General features: G+C 36.5%; 2 protein-coding genes across 2 annotated transcripts; one reads left to right on the plus strand and one right to left on the minus strand.

The window, feature by feature from the left end:
• Nucleotides 1–953: 953 nt before the first annotated feature.
• Nucleotides 954–3,233, plus strand: LOC126753733 (protein toll-like). The gene has a single exon (XM_050465404.1). It carries the CDS (start codon nt 954–956, stop codon nt 3,231–3,233), a length of 2,280 nt encoding a protein of 759 aa, XP_050321361.1.
• Nucleotides 3,234–10,580: 7,347 nt separating this feature from the next.
• Nucleotides 10,581–12,683, minus strand: LOC126753734 (protein toll-like). Its single transcript, XM_050465405.1, has one exon. It carries the CDS (start codon nt 12,681–12,683, stop codon nt 10,581–10,583), a length of 2,103 nt encoding a protein of 700 aa, XP_050321362.1.
• Nucleotides 12,684–20,656: the final 7,973 nt, after the last annotated feature.

Here is a 20,656-nt window from a genome sequence, read left to right on the forward strand (position 1 = left end):
AACAACGTTTACTAGCAAACTCATAACAAGCTTGTTTTATGTCTCAAATACTTGTATTATGTTAAACTCATTCTAATTAAGCCGCTTATCTTAACTTTTAGCGATTTGACCTGTGGTTAATGCAGTTTGAACGCAGTCACGGCAACTTTTTAAAAAGTTTTTAACCACAAATATTCGAAGTTATTGTGATACACTACATCGTTATGACTTCTCTTACGACTTTCTGTGGCATTAATATAGACTAAGCCAGTCTACAGAAGAGTAAATTCTTTTAGAAAAAGTTTGTTTTTCTTATATTACTAGAACAACAAACAAATTATCGCACAAGGGCGAGTGCTGAGCGAGTTTGTGGTTTTCACAAATATTTTTCTTGATAAGGAATTAAAATACGATTTAAGTTTCTTAAAGCGTACCAATTGGATATTACATTTCAGTATTTCAGTAAGTGTAAGTGAGCTGGTCTGCAAGCCCGATTTATTTTGGAGGAATTATAACAACAATAACAGCGAATTAAAAAATATGAACAAACTAAAAGTACGCAATTTGTTTATAATACTCGCCTACATACAAAGTCAAATGATCATACTCAACAAATTTCTGCTGGCGCACTCTACCGAAATGAAGTCAATCAAAACTACTATTGAACCATTATCCACATGGCCCCTCGATTTCTATAGCGATGAGAATACTACTTGTGACTACTATAGATTTGGGAATCTTGTGAATGTAGAATTGTCGACGGAATCAATATTATTTACCTCAATTTTTTTGGAGAACTTCAAGAGTTGTTGGTAAGGTGTAACACTATAGACGCAGAAACTAATATCGATTTCCTACTCAAACATAAATTTCAGTCAATTTTACTAAAAACACGTTATATCGAAGTGAAAAATTGCAAGCATTTTACACACGAAATCTACATGAATGACACAGTGTGGTTAATTCTAATAACAATGACTGAGCTGAATAAATTAACACTAGTCTATAACGTTGACCTTGAACCAGACCCACCGAGATATTTTACAACAGTACGGATAGAGACTCACCTACAACTGATTATTAAATCAAATCGATATGAGATCCGGGAAGCAGATATTATAGGTATACTAACTGACATACTTTATAACACGAATCAACTGGAAATGCTTACGCTTAGCGTACAAGGTCTAAGAATCCAGACCTTATCGCTGCAAAAATTGACGAAAACATTCTTCAAAAACTCCCCTGGGCTAAAACAGCTTGACTTAGCCGGAAATAATATGAAAATGTTGGACGCAAACATCTTTGTAAAGCTAAAGCAATTGAGTTGTCTGAATTTGAGTCGTAATGAAATCCGGGAATTGCCCGAAAGCCTGTTTGCATATCAGCGTGAACTTTTCATACTGGATCTGAGTCACAATTCATTGACATATTTAACGCCACACGTTTTCGATCACACTCCTTGGCTATGGCAGTTGAAACTTGGTGGAAATCACCTGCACGACACCACAAATCTTATGGAAAATCTGAAACCGCTGAATTATCTACATAGGCTAGACGTTAGCCAGAACCATCTGCAAACTAATTGGAGCACCGATAAGTCCTTCAATAGAACGCCAAGGTTACTGACAAATTTTCGATACAACATGGATTCGGCTTTAGTCGACGTTCTTAATTATATTACCAAGTTCCAACCAGAGATATACGAAGGTGGCAAGATTAACTCAACAGTAATCAATTTAAGTGGCAATCGTTTGCGCGAATTCTCTTTGGATTGGCTTGTACCTGCGAACATTACATGCCCTTTTGAAATCAACTTAGAGCACAATTTGATTGAAAACATTTTCGCTTTACAAAATTTCTCCAGTACGACTGCTAATTGTGCGCCCAAAATCAAACTAACTGGTAATCCGATCGTGTGCGATTGTAAATTGGTTTGGATTTACAGTGAAAACTATCGTTCGCTGCTCAATGGTTCACAGTGCATTCAGACGTCAACCAAACTGATAAAAGATCTCGCGCAGCTGAAACGTAATGAACTGTGTGACTGGGGACCAGTATTGTGCCCCATAAAATGCAATTGTTACACACAACTTGAATTCTTGCACATCGATTGCAAGGGTGCGGAACATATCGAACAGCTCCCACGCCCCGAGCAAGTTGGGCTCAAGAGTTCGATACTCGATATTAGCTATAACAATTTCATTGTATTGCCGCTAAACACCACCTTCGGCTATGCTAACGTTTCGCAACTCAACGCGTCGCACAATAAAATCACGAGCATTAATATCAGTCAACTGCCAACCAATTTGACGGTTTTGGATCTACGAAATAATCACTTAAAAACTTTGAGTAATGATTTTTTGCGTGCATACCTCAATGACAGCACAAAACTAAAATATCTCTATCTAAGTGACAATCATTGGATTTGTGACTGTTCCGCGCAGCAATTGGTGTACACCATACGTACACATCGGACACGCATACCCGATGCCGACCAGTTACTCTGTGCTAATCTGCTGAACGATACACTCCTAATAGACAATGTGAGCGAGTTGTGTCCTACTCCTGTTAACGTTGAATACTATACAACTGTGATTAGTGTAGGGTTAACCATTATTATTTTACTTTGCATTATCGCACTCTTCTATAAATATAAATTAGAAGTGGAAGTCTGGTTATATAGCCACAACATATTGAGATTTTGCATTCGCGAATGTGAGCTGGATAAGCATAAAACATTCGATGCGTTTATTTCATATGCACACCAGGATGCAGACTTCGTCAACCGTACACTACTGCCGCAACTCGAACAGTGCGAACCACCATTTCGTGTATGCACACACGAACGAAATTGGCTGGCTGGCGCTTATATACCTGAACAAATCATCGAATCGGTGGAACAATCGCGTCGGACGATCATTGTGCTCTCGCAGCACTTCATCGAGTCGGATTGGGCGCGCATGGAGTTTCGGACAGCGCATCAGTGCTCGTTAGTCGAGGGTCGTGCGCGCATAATAATGATTAAATATGGTGAAATCACGAAAAGTGACTTATTGGATAGAGAACTAAGGGCATATTTGGATATGAATACTTATCTGGATTGGCAAGATGTCAGATTTTGGGACAAATTACGCTACGCCATGCCACATAAAGTGGGTAGAGAGAGGAATTCGGATATGCTAAGAATTAACGGCAGAATGTATGTTATGGGACAAGTTGAGATGAATCGGTTGCGTGAAGAAATTGTTTAAATTTGTCACAGTTTGTTTGTGGTAAAGAAAATTGGTTGCAGGATGGTAAGACTTTTCACAAATACATATACATATATTTGAGAAAATACAAATATATTACCTTTATTTGCAGTTATTTTTTGAAATCTTCCGATTCTTCTGTGACACAAAGAGTTGTTCAAAATGTTGCTACTAAGAGAAGGATTGAAGATATCTAATCTTGGCCAACCTGCTTACCAACCAGTGGCCATCGCATACACTCTTCAATCCCATTATATTACATATATGTCTTGTAACTATTTAATCAATTTTCCTGTATAATTAATTAAAAAGCTCACAATTATGTATAACTTTTTATATATACAAAATTATTTACTAAAATATTTCAACAAGAAAGAAAGCGTAAGTTCGAGTGCAATAGAATATTCATAAATAGTCTTTAAAGATGCAATGCTTAAATGCAATGAGGAATGGTACTGTCTGGTGCTCATCAAAATTTAAGGTACTTAAAATTCAGCCAAATCCAAAATCAACAACGATGATACAAACGATTGTGAAGAGTTATGATTGAATTTGAACATTTTTTGTTCATAAGATGGCATACGGTAAAGGCATTATTCGTGCAAAGTTTCATCCCGTTATTTAAACGCTTCTTGATTTGTGTACTGGAAAGTTAAAGAATCAAATGTAATTTCAAATTATGGTATATGGGAAGTAGGCATAGTTACAGTCCGATTTCGGCCATTTTCGCACTGTGCTATCGGAATATCCGTGGCAAATTTTGAAAATCGGTTTGGTCAGATCCCAAAATATGTCTTTTCACCAAAACGTGGGCAGTGCCACCCCCATTGTTCAGTTTTCATTTGGGCTTCTATAAAGCTCTCTTATATACTCTCGAAGGAAAATTTTATTGTCTCTGGCGTATTTAGTTATTGATTTATTGCGCTTTTAGAAGTGCTTAACAGAAAGGGGAGTAAACGGGGTTATCCTCCGATTTCATCCATTTTCACAACGTGGATACAAATTTCTACAGGATTTGTGCTTAGCAAATTTGGTTGTTGTAGCTTAAGCGGTTTAGGAGACATATACATTAAACTTATTAGAGGGCGAGGTTTAGCCCACTTTTTCAAAAATTTATGCCCAAAGGTGTCCTTTGCTCTTGCCAGCCTCTGTACCAAATTACAGCTTTATAGCCTAATTTAGTGCTTAGTTATGGCAGTTTTACGTCTATCTAAGAACTCGAAATTTTTTTTGTACGAGGAACACATACCAAGTCTCATCGAGATATCTTTTTACTCGAGTTACAGCTTGCACGGACGGGCGGACGGACAAACGGACAGACAGACAGTCGACCGGATTTCAACTTTTCTTGTCATCCTGATCATTTATATATATAATCCTTTATCTGATTTCGTTAAATTTTCAACTAATATCATTCCGTAACTACCGCATTCCTTTGATTTAGCTCCGTGTGACTTTAGGCTATTCAGCGAGCTCAATCAACTGCTCCGGAGAAACCGTTTTAAGTCAATTGAATACTTCAAACGTAAATCGCTACGCGCTTTGCAGGCTATTCCGGAAATTGACTTTCGCAACTGTTTCAAGGATTGGAAAAATCGTTGGCACAAGTGTATTGGGGCCAAAGGATTTCGAAGAATAAATTGAGAATTTTAGAAATATCCACAAAGTCTTTCTATTATCTGCTCACTGTAGTATGTTATAGTTGCCCTATATTGACGGTTCAAACAAGCAGCTTCTGGTGTACAAAATCGCGCGTGTGAAATTTCAATTTGATATCTCCAAAGTTAAAGACGAGTTCTCATACATTATTTACAAGCCGATAGACAGACAGCCATGGCTAAATCGACTCAGCTTCTCACGCAGATAATTTTAGTACATGTACTACTGTGCCCAAAAATAAGGTGACCTTTAAATTTAAACTGCGCGCGACGAAGGATTTGAAGAATTATTTTATGTTGGTAGTACTGTCAGTCACATTTATGTCAAATTTCATGTCAAAATATTCATTAGTGTTTGAGATACGTGTCGTTTTGTGAGCTGCTAAAAGTGAGTTTTTTATTTTTTGCGATGTCGAAATTTGTTGAGCAAAGAATTTGCAATAAATTTTGTTTACGGAATCAATTTTCTGCTGCGGATACGAAAGCCTTTGGTGATGAGGCTATGTCTAAAAAAATGTTTACAAGTGGTATAGTGAGTTCCAAGCCGGCCGTGAACGTGTCGAAGACGAAGAGCGTCCAGGGCGACCATCAACCTCAACCGACGAAGCTCACGTTCAACAAATCAAAGATTTGGTGTTGAAAAACCATCGATTAACAATTAGAAACCTTGCTGATGAAGTTGGCATATCGAAAGGCTCAGCCAATGCCATTTTGAAGGATGCTTTGGGCCTCAAGCGCGTCAAATCTCGACTGGTACCGAAAACATTGAATTTTTTGGAAAAAGGCGTCGCGTTGAAGGGTGTGAAACGATGCTTTCCGACTACCAGGGTGTCATGGAATGCATTATAATGGGCAATGAGACTTGGATCTATGCTTACGACCCCGACGCAACCGATCAATCGAGCGAATATCTTGCCAAAAGAGAGCCGAGACCAAAAAAATCGCGCCAAAGTCGCTCAAAAATCAAGGTCATGTTGACTGTTTTCTTCGATTATCGTGGTGTTGTGCATTATGAATTTATTCCAACAGGTCAAACAGTCAACAAGGAATATTATTTGAACGTTATGCGTTATTTGCGTAACGCTATCCGCCTTAAAAGGCCGGAATTGTGGAAAGACAATTCTTGGTTTTTACACCACGATAATGCACCATCCCATACTGCCCTCGTAATTCGTGATCATTTCGCCAAAAAACTCAACCCATATCGTTCCGCAACCACCGTAATTACCTGATCTGGCGCCGTGCGACTTTTGGCTGTTCACCAAGCTCAAAAGACCGCTCCGGGGACACCGTTTTTATACGATAGAGAAGATTCAAGCCGCAGCGAAGACGGAACTGAAGGCCATCCCGGAAAGTGGCTACAACCAGTGTTTCGTAGATTGGAAAATCCGTTGGCATAAGTGCATTGCATCGGGAGGGGATTACTTTGAAGGGGATGAAATTGATTTGGAAGAATAAATAAAGAATTTTCAAAATAAATATAATGTCACCTTATTTTTTGGGCACAGCAGAGATACAAAATAAATAAAAGTCATAACTTCATGCATTTGAAACTTGAAGTTTAAGTGTCTTCGGCATGGTACACTGTTCGAAAAGAGGTGTCAAATCCTAGTGGGAGGGCTAAAAATTTGCTGGCAGCATATTATTTTAGCCCATTTATTGACGTTCAAATGTCAAAGCTACAAAAAATAAGCCATATCATCGATATGGATAATGGAAGTTAAGAATTGTCTAAAAGTAGCACACTCTAATACATCAGCATGTAGTAGCAGCCGAGAATATAGGATAAACAAATAGCAGATAATTAAAATCCCACTTATTTTGAGAAGCTATTTTCATATTGCTTAACTTTCTGACGGCTTATTGACCAAAGATATCATTGAACACATCACGACAGATATTTAGGCTGTCAATGGGAAATATTTTATTGCGATTACTGTTCGCCTATCTTCATTTCACTACAGCGTAGGATGGATAAGAGTTAGGTAAATATGTTTTTGGATAAATATACAAGATATGTGCATTAACACCAATCAATTTTTGAAACCTTCAAAGCATGGAAAAGTCACACCTAGAGTTATGAACACAGAATTTTACTTTTTGCGACAACGAAAAGTTATTAAGAAGACTTCAACCTTTACAGCTAACTTTCATTTCAATTTCCAAGTTACTTTATACAGCAATAATGAAAGAGTAAATTGCAAATTCGGATTTTCAGCACTTCCTCTGCTTCCCTGCTTCCCTGCTTCCCAGCTGTAGTGTGGTACAGCATAACCGCTGTCTCTTAATTCGCTCAAACTATGTCAGTGTCGTCGTATATCTCGTACAGCTCATCATTCCATCGACTGCGGTATTCGCCGTGCCAATGCGAATAAGAACCATAAATCTTCCTTTTCTAAATCTTTCTCGAGAAGTCATAACGCCGACTCATCAGATATTATCATCGCCCATGCCTCTGCACATAGGACGGAGATGATGAGTGACTTGTAGACTTTGGGCTACGTTTGAAAGAGGTGAGCCAGCGTAAGCCAAGTCAGAATTGACGGTGAAAAAGGGTTTACTTTACTACGTGTTTGATAGAAACGATCATTTGTCACGGGGATTCGGGATATACAATTGAAACTCAGACAGAATCATTTGCTGACAAAAGTTATTCTGTGTATCAAAAATGGGTTGAATCGGGTCAATACTTCTCTGAGCGTCCATATATCTAATGGAAAGATTTTCGAACTTCCGGGTGACTTTGTACCGGAAATAAGATAGCACATTTTACTCTGAACAGTGTATCTTTGTATTTAAAATAAATAAAATTCGGAAACAACTTGACCTATTTTTTCTTAGCTTGGTGCAACTGTCCTTAATTCTGATGTCAAAAATTAGCACGATCTGTCAACCCGTGTTTTTACAGCAGCTGTTTATGTCAGTCGACCTCAGTAGCTTTTGTCGAATTTTACAATGACCGAATATATTGATCAACGTATGTATTTGTGTTAAATTTTCACCAACTTAAAATGATACATCTTTAGGTAACCTTCAATTGTTAACTAAACAGCATAACAAAACATACCAACGTTTATTTAAAGAATACTTAACGCCAAAATATCATAATCTGGTGCATTATCCATCTATAATAAAAAAATTAGGACTCGAGGCTGGACACCAACTTCACAAGCAATATGCAAGAAACATTACATCAAAACGAATATTTCATTGACCTTACCTATAAAATCCTCACTGAGATTCGCCAATTATATATTAAAAAAAGATTTTTTGCCAACAAGAATACACAATTAAAAGTACTGAAAATATTAAACCCGAAAATAGAGCATACTTAAAATCTTTAGTGCCAGATTTGAATTTACATAAAACAACAACTGAAATCATTTTTCAAGGCATTACATTTCGTATTGGTATTATAGTCACAGTCTCTCAAAGTGACGATATAAATATTTATGAAGTAAAACATTTCTTAATCAAATATAATACTGTAAAAATCTTTTTTAAAAAATTTCATTATATCAGTTTTTCACAAAATTATCAATCGTATTTAATTGGTAATTCCAGAAATTTATATAGCATAATACAATTTAAACAGTTAGATCGGCCACCAACACATTTTTATGATCTCAGGAATGAACTTAAAGTTTTAAGACCGAAAAAATACTGTCACTGAGTGTATTGACAGTTGTCCACAAAACGTATTTTTAATTTTTACTAAATTTTGTTAATATTTTTATACCCTGAACAGGGTATATTAAGTTTGTCACGAAGTTTGTAACACCCAGAAGGAATCGTTAGAGACCCTATAAGGTATATATATAAATGATCAGTATGTTGAGCTGAGTCGATTTAGCTATGTCCGTCTGTCTGTCTGTCCGTCTGTCCGTCTGTCTGTATATATACGAACTAGTCTCTCAGTTTTTATGATATCGTTTTGAAATTTTGCAAACATCATTTTCTCTTCAAGAAGCTGCTCATTTGTCGGAACGGCTGACATCGGACCACTATAGCATATAGCTGCCATACAAACTGAACGATCGGAATCAAATGCTTGTATGGAAAACTTTCACATTTGACAAGATATATTCACGAAATTTGGTATATGTTATTTTCTAAGGCAACAATGTAATCTCCGAAGAAATTGTTCAGATCGGATTACTATAGCATATAGCTGCCATACAAACTGAACACATAGTTAGTAAAACAAATGCACCTGTGAAGGGTATATTAGCTCGGTGCAGTCGAAGTTAACGTCTTTTCTTGTTTTTTTTTTTTATTTGATTTATATGGTATCAATTAGACAAAGAGCTATACTTTTTAAAAAATTATTAAACATTCTCTAAACAAAAAAAACAACCATTGCTATTATTTTGTATATCGCTATATAAAAAGATAATTTTTTTGTAAATATGTATGAAGTACTATATATATAAATTTGGTAATAAATAAACCAAAACAACTTGCCATTTACTTATAGCAGGTAATCCATTGAAACTTTTAAGATATTTTTTTGGAAATATCATTAAGGATATTTTAGCAATAATATACAATGTCTCTTTGGAAATATCAAAAGCAATCTCTTATAATTTTTTAAAGACATCTATTTAGAAATATTAAAAAGATTTTCCCTACAAATACTATACGAAGAACTTCTCAATGTAAAAAATCTATACAGATATCAGTTAATTTTTGCTCTACATACTCTATTAGGTACTTTTCGCTCCTAGTAAAAGCGCAATAAATTAATAACTAAATACGCCAGAGACATTGAATTTTAGCTTCGAGAAAATATAAGAGGGCTTTATAGGAGCCCAAATGAAAATTGGACGATGGAGGTGACCCCGCACACTTTTTGGTAAAACCCCATATCTCGGGACCTAACCAAACGATTTCGACAAATTTTCGCACATAATATTTCTATCATATTCCGATAGCACAGTGCGAAAATGGCCGAAATCGGACTGTAACCATGCCTACTTCCCATATACCATAATTTGAAATTACATTTGATTCTTTAACTTTCCAGTACACAAATCAGGAAGCATTTAAATAACGGGATGACGGAATAACTTTGCACGAATAATGCCTTTACCGTATGCCATCTTATGAACAAAAAATGTTCAAATTCAATCATAACTCTTCACAATCGTTTGTATCATCGTTGTTGATTTTGGATTTGGCTGAATTTTAAGTACCCTCTTTACTTGTTTACCTTAAATTTTGATGAGCACCAGACAGTATCATTCCTCATTGCATTTAAGCATTGCATCTTTAAAGACTATTCATGAATATTCCATTGCACTCGAACTTACGCTTTCTTTCTTGTTGAAATATTTTAGTAAATAATTTTGTATATATAAAAAGTTATACATAATTGTGAGCTTTTTAATTAATTATACAGGAAAATTGATTAAATAGTTACATAATATATAATATAATGGGATTGAAGAGTGTATGCGATGACCACTGGTTGGTAAGCAGGTTGGCCAAGATTAGATATCTGTAATCCTTCTCTTAGTAGCAACATTTTGAACAACTCTTTGTGTCACAGAAGAATCGGAAGATTTCAAAAAATAACTGCAAATAAAGGTAATATATTTGTATTTTCTTAAATATATGTATATGTATTTGTGAAAAGTCTTACCATCCTGCAACCAACTTTCTTTACCACTAACCAACTGTGACACATTTAGACAATTTCTTCACGCAACCGATTCATCTCAACTTGTCCCATAACATACATTCTGCCGTTAATTCTTAGCATATCGGAATTCCTCTCTCTACCCACTTTATGTGGCATGGCGTAGCGTAATTTGCTCCAAAATCTGACATCTTGCCAATCCAGATAAGTATTCATATCCAAATATGCCCTTAGTTCTCTATCCAATAACTCGCTTTTCGAGATTTCGCCATATTTAATCATTATTATGCGCGCACGACCCTCGTTCAACGAGCACTGATGCGCTGTGCGAAACTCCATGCGCGCCCAATCCGACTCGATGAAGTGCTGCGATAGCACAATGATCGTCCGACGCGACTGTTCCACCGATTCGATGATTTGTTCAGGTATATAAGCGCCAGCCAGCCAATTGCGTTCGTGCGTGCATACACGAAATGGTGGTTCGCACTGTTCGAGTTGCGGCAGTAATGTATGGTTGACGAAGTCTGCATCCTGGTGTGCATATGAAATAAACGCATCGAATGTTTTATGCTTATCCAGCTCACATTCGCGAATGCAAAATCTCAATATGTTGTGGCTATATAACCAGACTTCCACTTCTAATTTATATTTATAGAAGAGTGCGATAATGCAAAGTATAATAATAATGATTAACGCTACACTAATCACAGTTGTATTCAAGTACTGATAATATTCAACGTTAAGAGGAGTAGGACACAACTCGCTCACATTGTCTATTAGGAGTGTATCGTTCAGCAGATTAGCACAGAGTAACTGGTCGGCATCGGGTATGCGTGTCCGATGTGTACGTATGGTGTACACCAATTGCTGCGCGGAACAGTCACAAATCCAATGATTTTTACTTAGATAGAGATATTTTAGTTTTATGCTGTCATTGAGGTATGCACGCAAAAATTCATTGCTCAAAGATTTTAAGTGATTATTTCGTAGATCCAAAACCGTCAAATTGGTTGGCAGTTGACTGAGATTTATGCTCGTGATTTTATTGTGCGACGCGTTGAGTTGCGAAACGTTAGCATAGCCGAAGGTGGTGTTTAGCGGCAATACAATGAAATTGTTATTGCTAATATCGAGTACCGTACTCTTGAGCCCAACTTGCTCGGGGCGTGGGAGCTGTTCGATATGTTGCGCACCCTTGCAATTGATGTGCAGGAATTCAAATTGTGTGTAACAATTGCATTTTATGGGGCACAATACTGGTCCCCAATCACACAGTTCATTATGTTCCAGCTGCGCGAGATCTTTTATCAGTTTGGTTGACGTCTGAACGCACTGTGAACCATTGAGCAGCGAACGATAGTTTTCACTGTAAATCCAAACCAATTTACAATCGCACACGATCGGATTACCAGTTATTTTGATTTTGGGCGCACAATTAGCAGTCGTACTGGAGAAATTTTGTAAAGCGAAAATGTTTTCAATCAAATTGTGCTCTAAGTTGATTTCAAAAGGGCATGTAATGTTCGCAGGTACAAGCCAATCCAAAGAGAATTCGCGCAAACGATTGCCACTTAAATTGATTACTGTTGAGTTAATCTTGCTACCTTCGTAATTTTCTGGTTGCAACTTGGTAATATAATTAAGACTCTCGGCTAAAGCCGAACTCATGTTGTACCGAAAATGTGTCAGTAACCTTGGCGTTGTATTGACGGACGTCTCGCTGCTCCAATTAGTTTGCAGATGGTTCTGGCTTACGTCTAGCCTATGTAGATAATGCAACGGTTTCAGATTTACCATAAGATTTGTGGTGTCGTGCAGGTGATTTCCACCAAGTTTCAACTGCCATAGCCAAGGAGTGTGATCGAAAACGTGTGGCGTTAAATATGTCAATGAATTGTGACTCAGATCCAGTATGAAAAGTTCACGCTGATATGCAAACAGACTTTCGGGCAATTCCCGGATTTCATTATGGCTCAAATTCAGACAATTCAATTGCGTTACCTCTACAAACGTATTTGCGTCCAAAATTCTTATATTATTTCCGGCTAAATCAAGCTGTCTGAGCGCAGGGAAGTTTTTAAAGAATGTTTGCGTAAATTTTTGCAGTGATAAGGTCTGATTTCTTAGACCTTGTACGCTTAGCGTAAGCATTTCCACTTGATTTGTGCTATAAAGTGTGGAGGTGTGTATATATATAATATCTGCTTCCCGAATTACATATCGATTTGTTTTAATAATCAATTGCAGGTGGGTCACTTTCCGGATTAGTCTATAAGCTACCTGTGAATCTGCAACAAGATCAATGTTATAGACTAGTGTTATTTTATTCGGCTCATTCATATTTGTTAGAATTACCCACACTGTGTCATTCATATAGATTTCGTGTGTGAAATTCATACAATTTTTTACTTCGATATGACTTGTTTTTAGTAAAATTGACTGAAATTTGTGTTTGAGTAGGAAATCGATATTAGTTTCTGTGACTATAGTATTACACTTTACCAACAGATACTGAAGGTCTCCAAAAATGTTGATGGTAATAATATTGATTCCGTCGACAATTCTACATTCACAACTTTTGCGATAACAAACACAAGTAGTATTCTCATCCCTATAGCAATCGGAGGGCCAAGTGGGGAATGGTTCAGCTGTAGTTTTGATTGACTTCATTTCGGTAGAGTGCGCCAACAGAAATTTGTTGTTTATGATCAGTTGACTTTGTATGTAGGCGAGTGTTATAAACAAATTGCGTACTTTTGGTTTGTTCATATTTTTTAATTCGCTGTTATTGTTATTATAATTCCTCCAAAATAAATCGGACAGGCAGATCAACTCACTTACACTTACTGAAATACTAAAATATAATATCCAATTGGTACGCTTTAAGAAACTTAAATCGTATTTTAATTCCTTATCAAGAAAAATATTTGTGAAAACCACAAATTCGCTTAACACTCGCCCCTGTGCGATAATTTGTTTGCTGTTCTAAATAATGTAAAAAAGAAAAAAAAATTCTTTTTCTAAAAGAATTGACTCTGCTGTAGGCTGACTAAACCTATAGCAACGCCACTGAAAGTCGTAAGAGGAGTCATAACGACGTAGTGTATCACAACAACTTCGAATATTTGTGGTTAAAAACTTTTTAAAAAGTTGCCGTGACTGCGTTAAAGCTGCATTAACCACAGGTCAAATCGCTAAAAATTAAGATAAGCGGTTTAATTAGAATGATTAATATTTGAGAAGATAAAACAAGCCATATTAACGCATTTGCGTTTTTTTTTAATATATTTCTTTAATCAAAATTTTTCTTCGCTTTTGTATATTTGTTTACTCAATTTCTTGAAACCAGTTGCTGCAGAGTTCACCTAACGGAAAGTACGTATTATCTAAAACTAAGCGAGATAAGTAGGTTTATATATACACAAATGATGAGGATGACGAGAAAAGTTGAAATCCGGCTGGCGGTCTGTGTGTTTGTCCGTCCATTCGTCCATGCAAGCTATAACTTGAGTAAAAATTTAAATATCTCGATGAAATTAGGTAGGAGGGTTTCTAAGCACAAAAAAATTACAAGTTCGTAGATGAGCGTAAAGTTTTGAAAAAATGGGTTTGGTCCCGCCCTCTATTAAGTTTAATATATAGTATATATCGGTTATATGACGAACCGCTTGTATGAAAATTTTGGTTATGAAATATTTTCATATTTTAATGCATTATACACTGTTTTATTATGTGAATTTGGTTGTTTGAATGCAAATCGTTACAAACAAATTTTAAGTCTGTTTTAAGCAAATTTTTCGACATTGAAACACTGAGTTTATTCTTTAGATTTATCGATTGTCAAATATATGATTTTTTGTTATGCTTGTTACAATGTCGCGTCGTGTTCTAACAGCGAAACAAAAAAATTGCAGTTTTAAATGATTTAAAAACTTTCAAATAACAAAAAATCATTGCTGCTAAGTACAAAGTACGCCATATCAAGAAAGTATCGGGAATTTATAAATAAAACGAAAAATTTTCAATCATTATCCAAATTTATTTTATCGCCCTCAATGTAACATCCATTTGAAGCGATGCACATACGCCAAAGCTTCTTCCAATCGTTAAAACATTTTTTATAAGCACTTTTCGGAATGGCCTTCAGCTGCCGCGTCGAATTTGTTTTGATATCTTCAATTGAGTAGAGGCGTGTTCCCCGAAATGGATATTTGAGTGTGGAGAATAAAAAAAGTCACAGGGGCTGATATTTGTTGAGTGTTTCGTTCACAATGATGGCTTTGTGCGATGGTGCTATATCATGACTAAGAATCCATGAATTGTTGGCCCACAAACTCGGACGTTTACTACGGGTGGCGTGTCGTAAGCGTCTCATAACACCAAGTTAAAGCGTATTCATACTAGATGATACCACGAATACCGAAGAAGACAATGAGAATTACCTTCACTTTCGATCGGCTTTGGCGTTTTTTTTTTTCGGCTTTGACACGCTTTTGGACCGCTATGACTGCTGGTTCGTAAGTGAGTCATAATCGTAGACCCATGTCTTGTCACCAGTAATTATGCATTCCATGAAGGTGGGATCCGAATTGATTCGATCGAGCATGTCTGCAGCTACCTGCTCGCGATACCTGTTTTGAAAGAAATTCAGCTCTGTCGAAATAAGTCTTGCTGCTGCTATTTTTCATGCATAATCATACGTACGCTCTCGTGTGACATCTCCAATTTATGAGCAATCTCTCTCAAGCTCACATAGCTATTTTCGGCAACAATTTCCTACACTTTTTCAACATTAACATTGGTCACACCCGTTGAAGACCGTCCAGAACGTGGCATGTCTTTGACGGTCTCCCAACCCTCCTTGAATGCTCTTTACCACTAGTAAGTGCACGTTTTTGATAGAGGAGTTTCACCAAAAGCCTTCTGCAAAATTTTCAATGAATCGGCACAAAAAAATTCGTTCACAACAAAAAATTTAAAACAAATAAGTTGATCAATATTTTCGGTCATTATAAAATTTGACAAACACTACTGACGTCGATTGACATACACAGCTGCTGTAAACACATTGGTTGACAGATCGCGCTAATTTTTGGCATCATAATTAAAGTTATGGCATAAATAAAAGTTGTTACCAACCTGGGAAAAAAAATTTACCTGTCTTCCATATACCGAGATTTTAATAAATAATTCCCTATACTTTCTTTACAGGGTGTATATATACAAGTGTGTATTTTTTTTTTGAACTATTAATTTTTTTCAATCCCGTCATGAAATCGATTTGGAAATATCCTAAAAAAATTACCTGAACATTTGAGACCTTAATATTGACATTAAGGACTGGACTAAGGCAAGTTAAAACTTTCCATTTTATGGCATCGCTTTTACTTTAGACACATATTCCTCAGAATTGAACACTCTACAAACGTGCTCATCGTCGAAACACACACCGGCGAGTTAGTACGGGGGTAAAAATAAAATTTCCTACAAGTTAGTCAAACACATTTTTTCTATAGCTCTTGTAATTTACGAGATATATCAAAAAAAAAAGCGAAATCAGTGGAAAATCAGGTTTAGACCCCCGTACTACCTCGCCGATGTAAGAGTAGACAAAACTTTTACCGATACGTTTCAATTGATGAAACAAGTTTATGGCGATGATTGCTTATCCCGCAACAGAGTGCACGAGTGGTTCCAACGTTTTCAAAATGACGATCAACATGTGGGCCAATCAAAATCCGTGATCACCGGAAATTCCATCGAAACTGTGCATGAATTCATGAAAAATCAGCCGAAATCATCATTGAAATTTTGAATATTTGGGCTTATGAAAAGTGTGTGCACGATTTGTTCCACACAAAGTGACTGACGACCAAAAATTGCTCAGAATGTAACATTCGAAGGACGCTTGTGACCGAATATTTGGCCAAAAATCGCATTTCAACCATTTTCCCCGTATTCACCTGATATGGCATCGTGTGACTTTCTTTTCGCAGAAAAAATTCATTTGCCCATGAAAGAAAAGCGTTATGCAAACGTAGCAGCCATTCAAAAGGCTTGCGCCGGCATACTGGCGACCATACTGGCGACCATACGGGCCAACGAACTAAAACACTCGTTCGACATGCTTTTGGACCGTGCTGTAAGCTGTATTAAAGCAGAAGGAGACTATTTTGAATAAAATAAATTGATTTTGCCGAAAAAACTATTTGTTCTGTTTGTTTTAAAGCCCTGTTTACTTTGGAACGCACCTTGTATAATCGACTAACTAATGATCCTGGTGGATGGAACCATATGTTCTCTGAGCCACTCACTTGACAGTCAAGCAGCTCACGACTTCCGGTCTTTGACAGAGTATCCACTGGGTAGCCTAAGAACATCCGTTTGAAGGCGACCTAAAGTGAGAAGGCGAACCATCCCCATAGGGTTGTGCTCTGGGTTTGGGACCCGCCACGTAAAAAATCCTACCAATGAAAAGGAAACAACAGCCTCAGATAAGTGATTCTCCCAATAAAGAATGATCCGACAGGTGTCACATTTCGGCGCATGCTGAAGGTTTGTGCTAACTATAAATCGCATAGATTTATTTCTGGTTTCGCAATCTATGTCTCAAGCTTGGCACCTTTCAAATGATGTTTTATGAATTTTTTCAACATTTTATTTCCAAAAACAAATGTTTTTATAATTCCAAATAATCAGGAATATATCACGCATTTAGTTTTAAAAATTATGAGATTTTGTGTTGTTGCGCTGCAGCCCAGCGTCAAACTTCCTTACTTGTACTTACTTTCGAACATTAAAAGATGAAGGCAGAAATATTCATATTTACTAAATGAAAAAACTGGAACTAAATAAGTAAACAAATAGAATATAAGGATATATGCATTACTATACTTAGCGACAAGCCACCAACAGCGGTGTCGAAGAGCAAAATGAGAGAAGTTAGAAGAAATATAACCTAAAATGGCACCTTTACTATGAGGTATCTAGGTGTACCACTCTACACAACTGGATACATGTTTACGCTGCAGCATTATTTCAAGCAACTATAATAAGAATAAGAACAGCAGGAATAAAGAGGGGCGCCAGCGAAGAACAATAACAATTGTTGTTGCAACCGCCGTGAAAAAGGCGGCAAAAGCATTTCAACAGCAGCAGCAGAAGCAGCAGTCGTTTGACCCAGTTTTTGGCGTCGACGAAAGGACCTCTTTCAGGCGCGCTCAACTATGTGCCAAGTATATGTACTTTCGCCCGCAGAGGATCAACAACAACAAGACTAACAACAAATACTGCCGGTAACAGTAAGAACAGCGGCAAGCTTTTAAAGCAAATATGCGCCGAAGACATTAAGCCAGGTGGCTGGTTGAAGGTGATTGCGTTGTGCGAAGGACTTCGAGAGCACTGCATTTGTCGCGGAAAGAGAATATGTGTGCTACTCGTGAGTGCCGTATACCATATGTTTGTGTATGTATTATTAAGTAGGTGTGTGCTTGTGCATATACAGCTGCACTTGCTACTTTCATATATGCATTTAGGTAAGTTTCTATGGCCATTATGACAACTAATGTGGCATGTGGCACATATAAGCGTGTACATACATGCATATATGTCTGGTACTTGTACATATTTATATCTGCACGTTGTTAAAGAATTTACGGTTACATTGCTGCATTCTACGTGTGTAAAACAATAATAACAAATGCCATTATAACCGACTATGTCTAACCAAATGAGCAACAACAAGCCACAAAACAAACCGCACGTACACAAATACAATAATAACTAAGCAGACACATACATTTGTATATGTATGCATGTGTATAGATATTTACATGCATAACTGCATTTGAAAAATTTGCGTATGTAGGCTGCTAAGGCAAAACGCTGTAATAAAAGCTTGCCACAAAACGTAAACAAATGCACATGCCAACTGGCATATGTTTGTACAGATAAATATGTATGAGCATCAAACACCAGCAATAAACGATTTTGAGGTTACACGGTTTTCCTCGCGTAAAAAACAGCCTTTTTTATACAAATTTTTCTCATATAAAAATTGAAGTAATTTATTAAAATTTTTATTGTTACAAACATTCGCTATTGAAAAAGAAATTCTGAAATTTTTGGAAAAAAATATTTTTTAATTTTTGGCCATTGAAACGACATTTCCGCTGATCCCTCGGAAAAAAGATGCGCACGCGTTGGCAGGATAACTCTTTACAGGTTCATTTAAACTGAAAAAATACTTGTTTTAGTTAAAACTGTAACTTAGAACTTAGATGAAGCGAAAAATTTTAAAAATATATTTTTGGCAGACAATTTTACAAAAAAGTGAAAATTTCAGTGAATATTTCGCGACATTTGTTTTCAAATAGTTGTAATCACAAAATTTCCTTCTTCAAAGTCTTTAAGAATTGTATCTCAACGATCTATGTATCATTTCATGAAGATCGGTTGAGTAGCTCTCAAGAAATCTTGCTAACCGACTTCAAAAATACAGTTTCCAGAAAAACGCGCTTAAAGACGTTTAGCCTCGAGCGTACAAGTTCTCATGGCCGTATCCCCGAAACTATTACTCGGATTAACTTGAAAATTTGGGACACCTATTCTAGAGGTGTTGTAGAACTTAAAAAGACAAAAAGTTGTTCGATTTTTAGAAACCCGTAAACCCATCTAACCCTAATTTAAATATTTCCGAACATATTTCTGGTTTTTAAAAAAATCTATATTTCACAAAGCATTGCAGTCAAATTTTGTTACCGTTTCTAATAATCCTTCAATGGACGACATTGATATAACTTATAATGCTAGACTATAGATCGCTTGTAACGATTCTAGAAAAATGTTAGCATATTTGCAATTTTGTATCGACAGAGAGCATAAATATCTTTACTTATTTCCATTAGAAAGAACTTAGAATAGTTGAAAAGTTCAATTCTAGTAAACAGAATATACAAATATTAATCAAAGCTCAAATATGAAAATATGTTTAAGTCTCGAAAAAAAAACCTCAACACCGTTTGCTCTTATAAGGTCCCAACCATTTCAGCAAAGAGCACTAAACCACAACGTAGCACTGAAAATTCGAAACTGATTTTTTATTGATTATGATTCCATCACATTACTTTTTTTTAAATGTGCAAAATTTTAAGCTTTATTATCCGATATAACCAGGTTTTAATCAGAATTCAAATTTCGTTTCAATTTGAGTAGCTTCTACTTTGACCTGACTATTGGAAACGTAAGCAACCCTTGGTAAGATGCAATAAAATTGCAGTTACGAACTGGAGACCTAACTAGAGTAGGTACTATATTCTAAAAAAGAGTACAGTTCCTGGCGTATGTCGATGATATTGATTTCATTGGCCTCAACAACCGCGCCGTTAGGTCTGTATTTTCCAGACTGGATAGGGAAGCCAAACAAGGACAGATGAAATATCTCCTGTCATCAAACAAACAGTCGTCGCACTCGTAACTTGGCTCCCACGTCAGTGTTGACAGTCAAAACTTCAAAGTTGTAGATAATTTCGTCTATCTTAGAACCAGTATTAACAGCAACAACAATGTCTGACTCGAAGTCCAAAGCAAAATAACTTTTGCTACTTCAGATTGATCCTACTCAATTAGGAAGTAAAGTCGTCTCTCGACGAGCAAAGACCAAACTCTGCAAGTCACTCACACCTCCGTTCTGCTATACGGTGCAGAGGTATGAGCGATGGAAAAATCTGATGAGTCGGCGTTACAAATTTTCGAAAAAAAGCTTCTGCGGAAGATTTATGGTCCCTTGCGCATTAGCAACGGTGAATACCACAGTCGGTGGAACGATGAGCTGTACGAGATATTCGGCGACATTGATATAGTTCAGACAATCAAGAGATAGCTGCTGTGCTGGGTAGGTTATGTTGTCAGTATGGAAGTGAATACTATGAGAGAACTATGATTCAGCTAACTAAAAATAAGAAGACGGTTAAATAAATAAAAAAATATAGTTCTTAAATATTTTTACGTTTGAAAAACTAGTATATAGGAGTTTAACTTTTAAATTTTGTCTCTAAACCTTTTCGTGACCTTGTTTTCCTACTGGGTCTTCAACTACGAAAGTGAGTGCTCTCAAACATACATAC

Source organism: Bactrocera neohumeralis, chromosome 3 (assembly GCF_024586455.1).
Source record: "Bactrocera neohumeralis isolate Rockhampton chromosome 3, APGP_CSIRO_Bneo_wtdbg2-racon-allhic-juicebox.fasta_v2, whole genome shotgun sequence".
Classification (NCBI taxonomy): Eukaryota; Metazoa; Arthropoda; class Insecta; order Diptera; family Tephritidae; genus Bactrocera; species Bactrocera neohumeralis.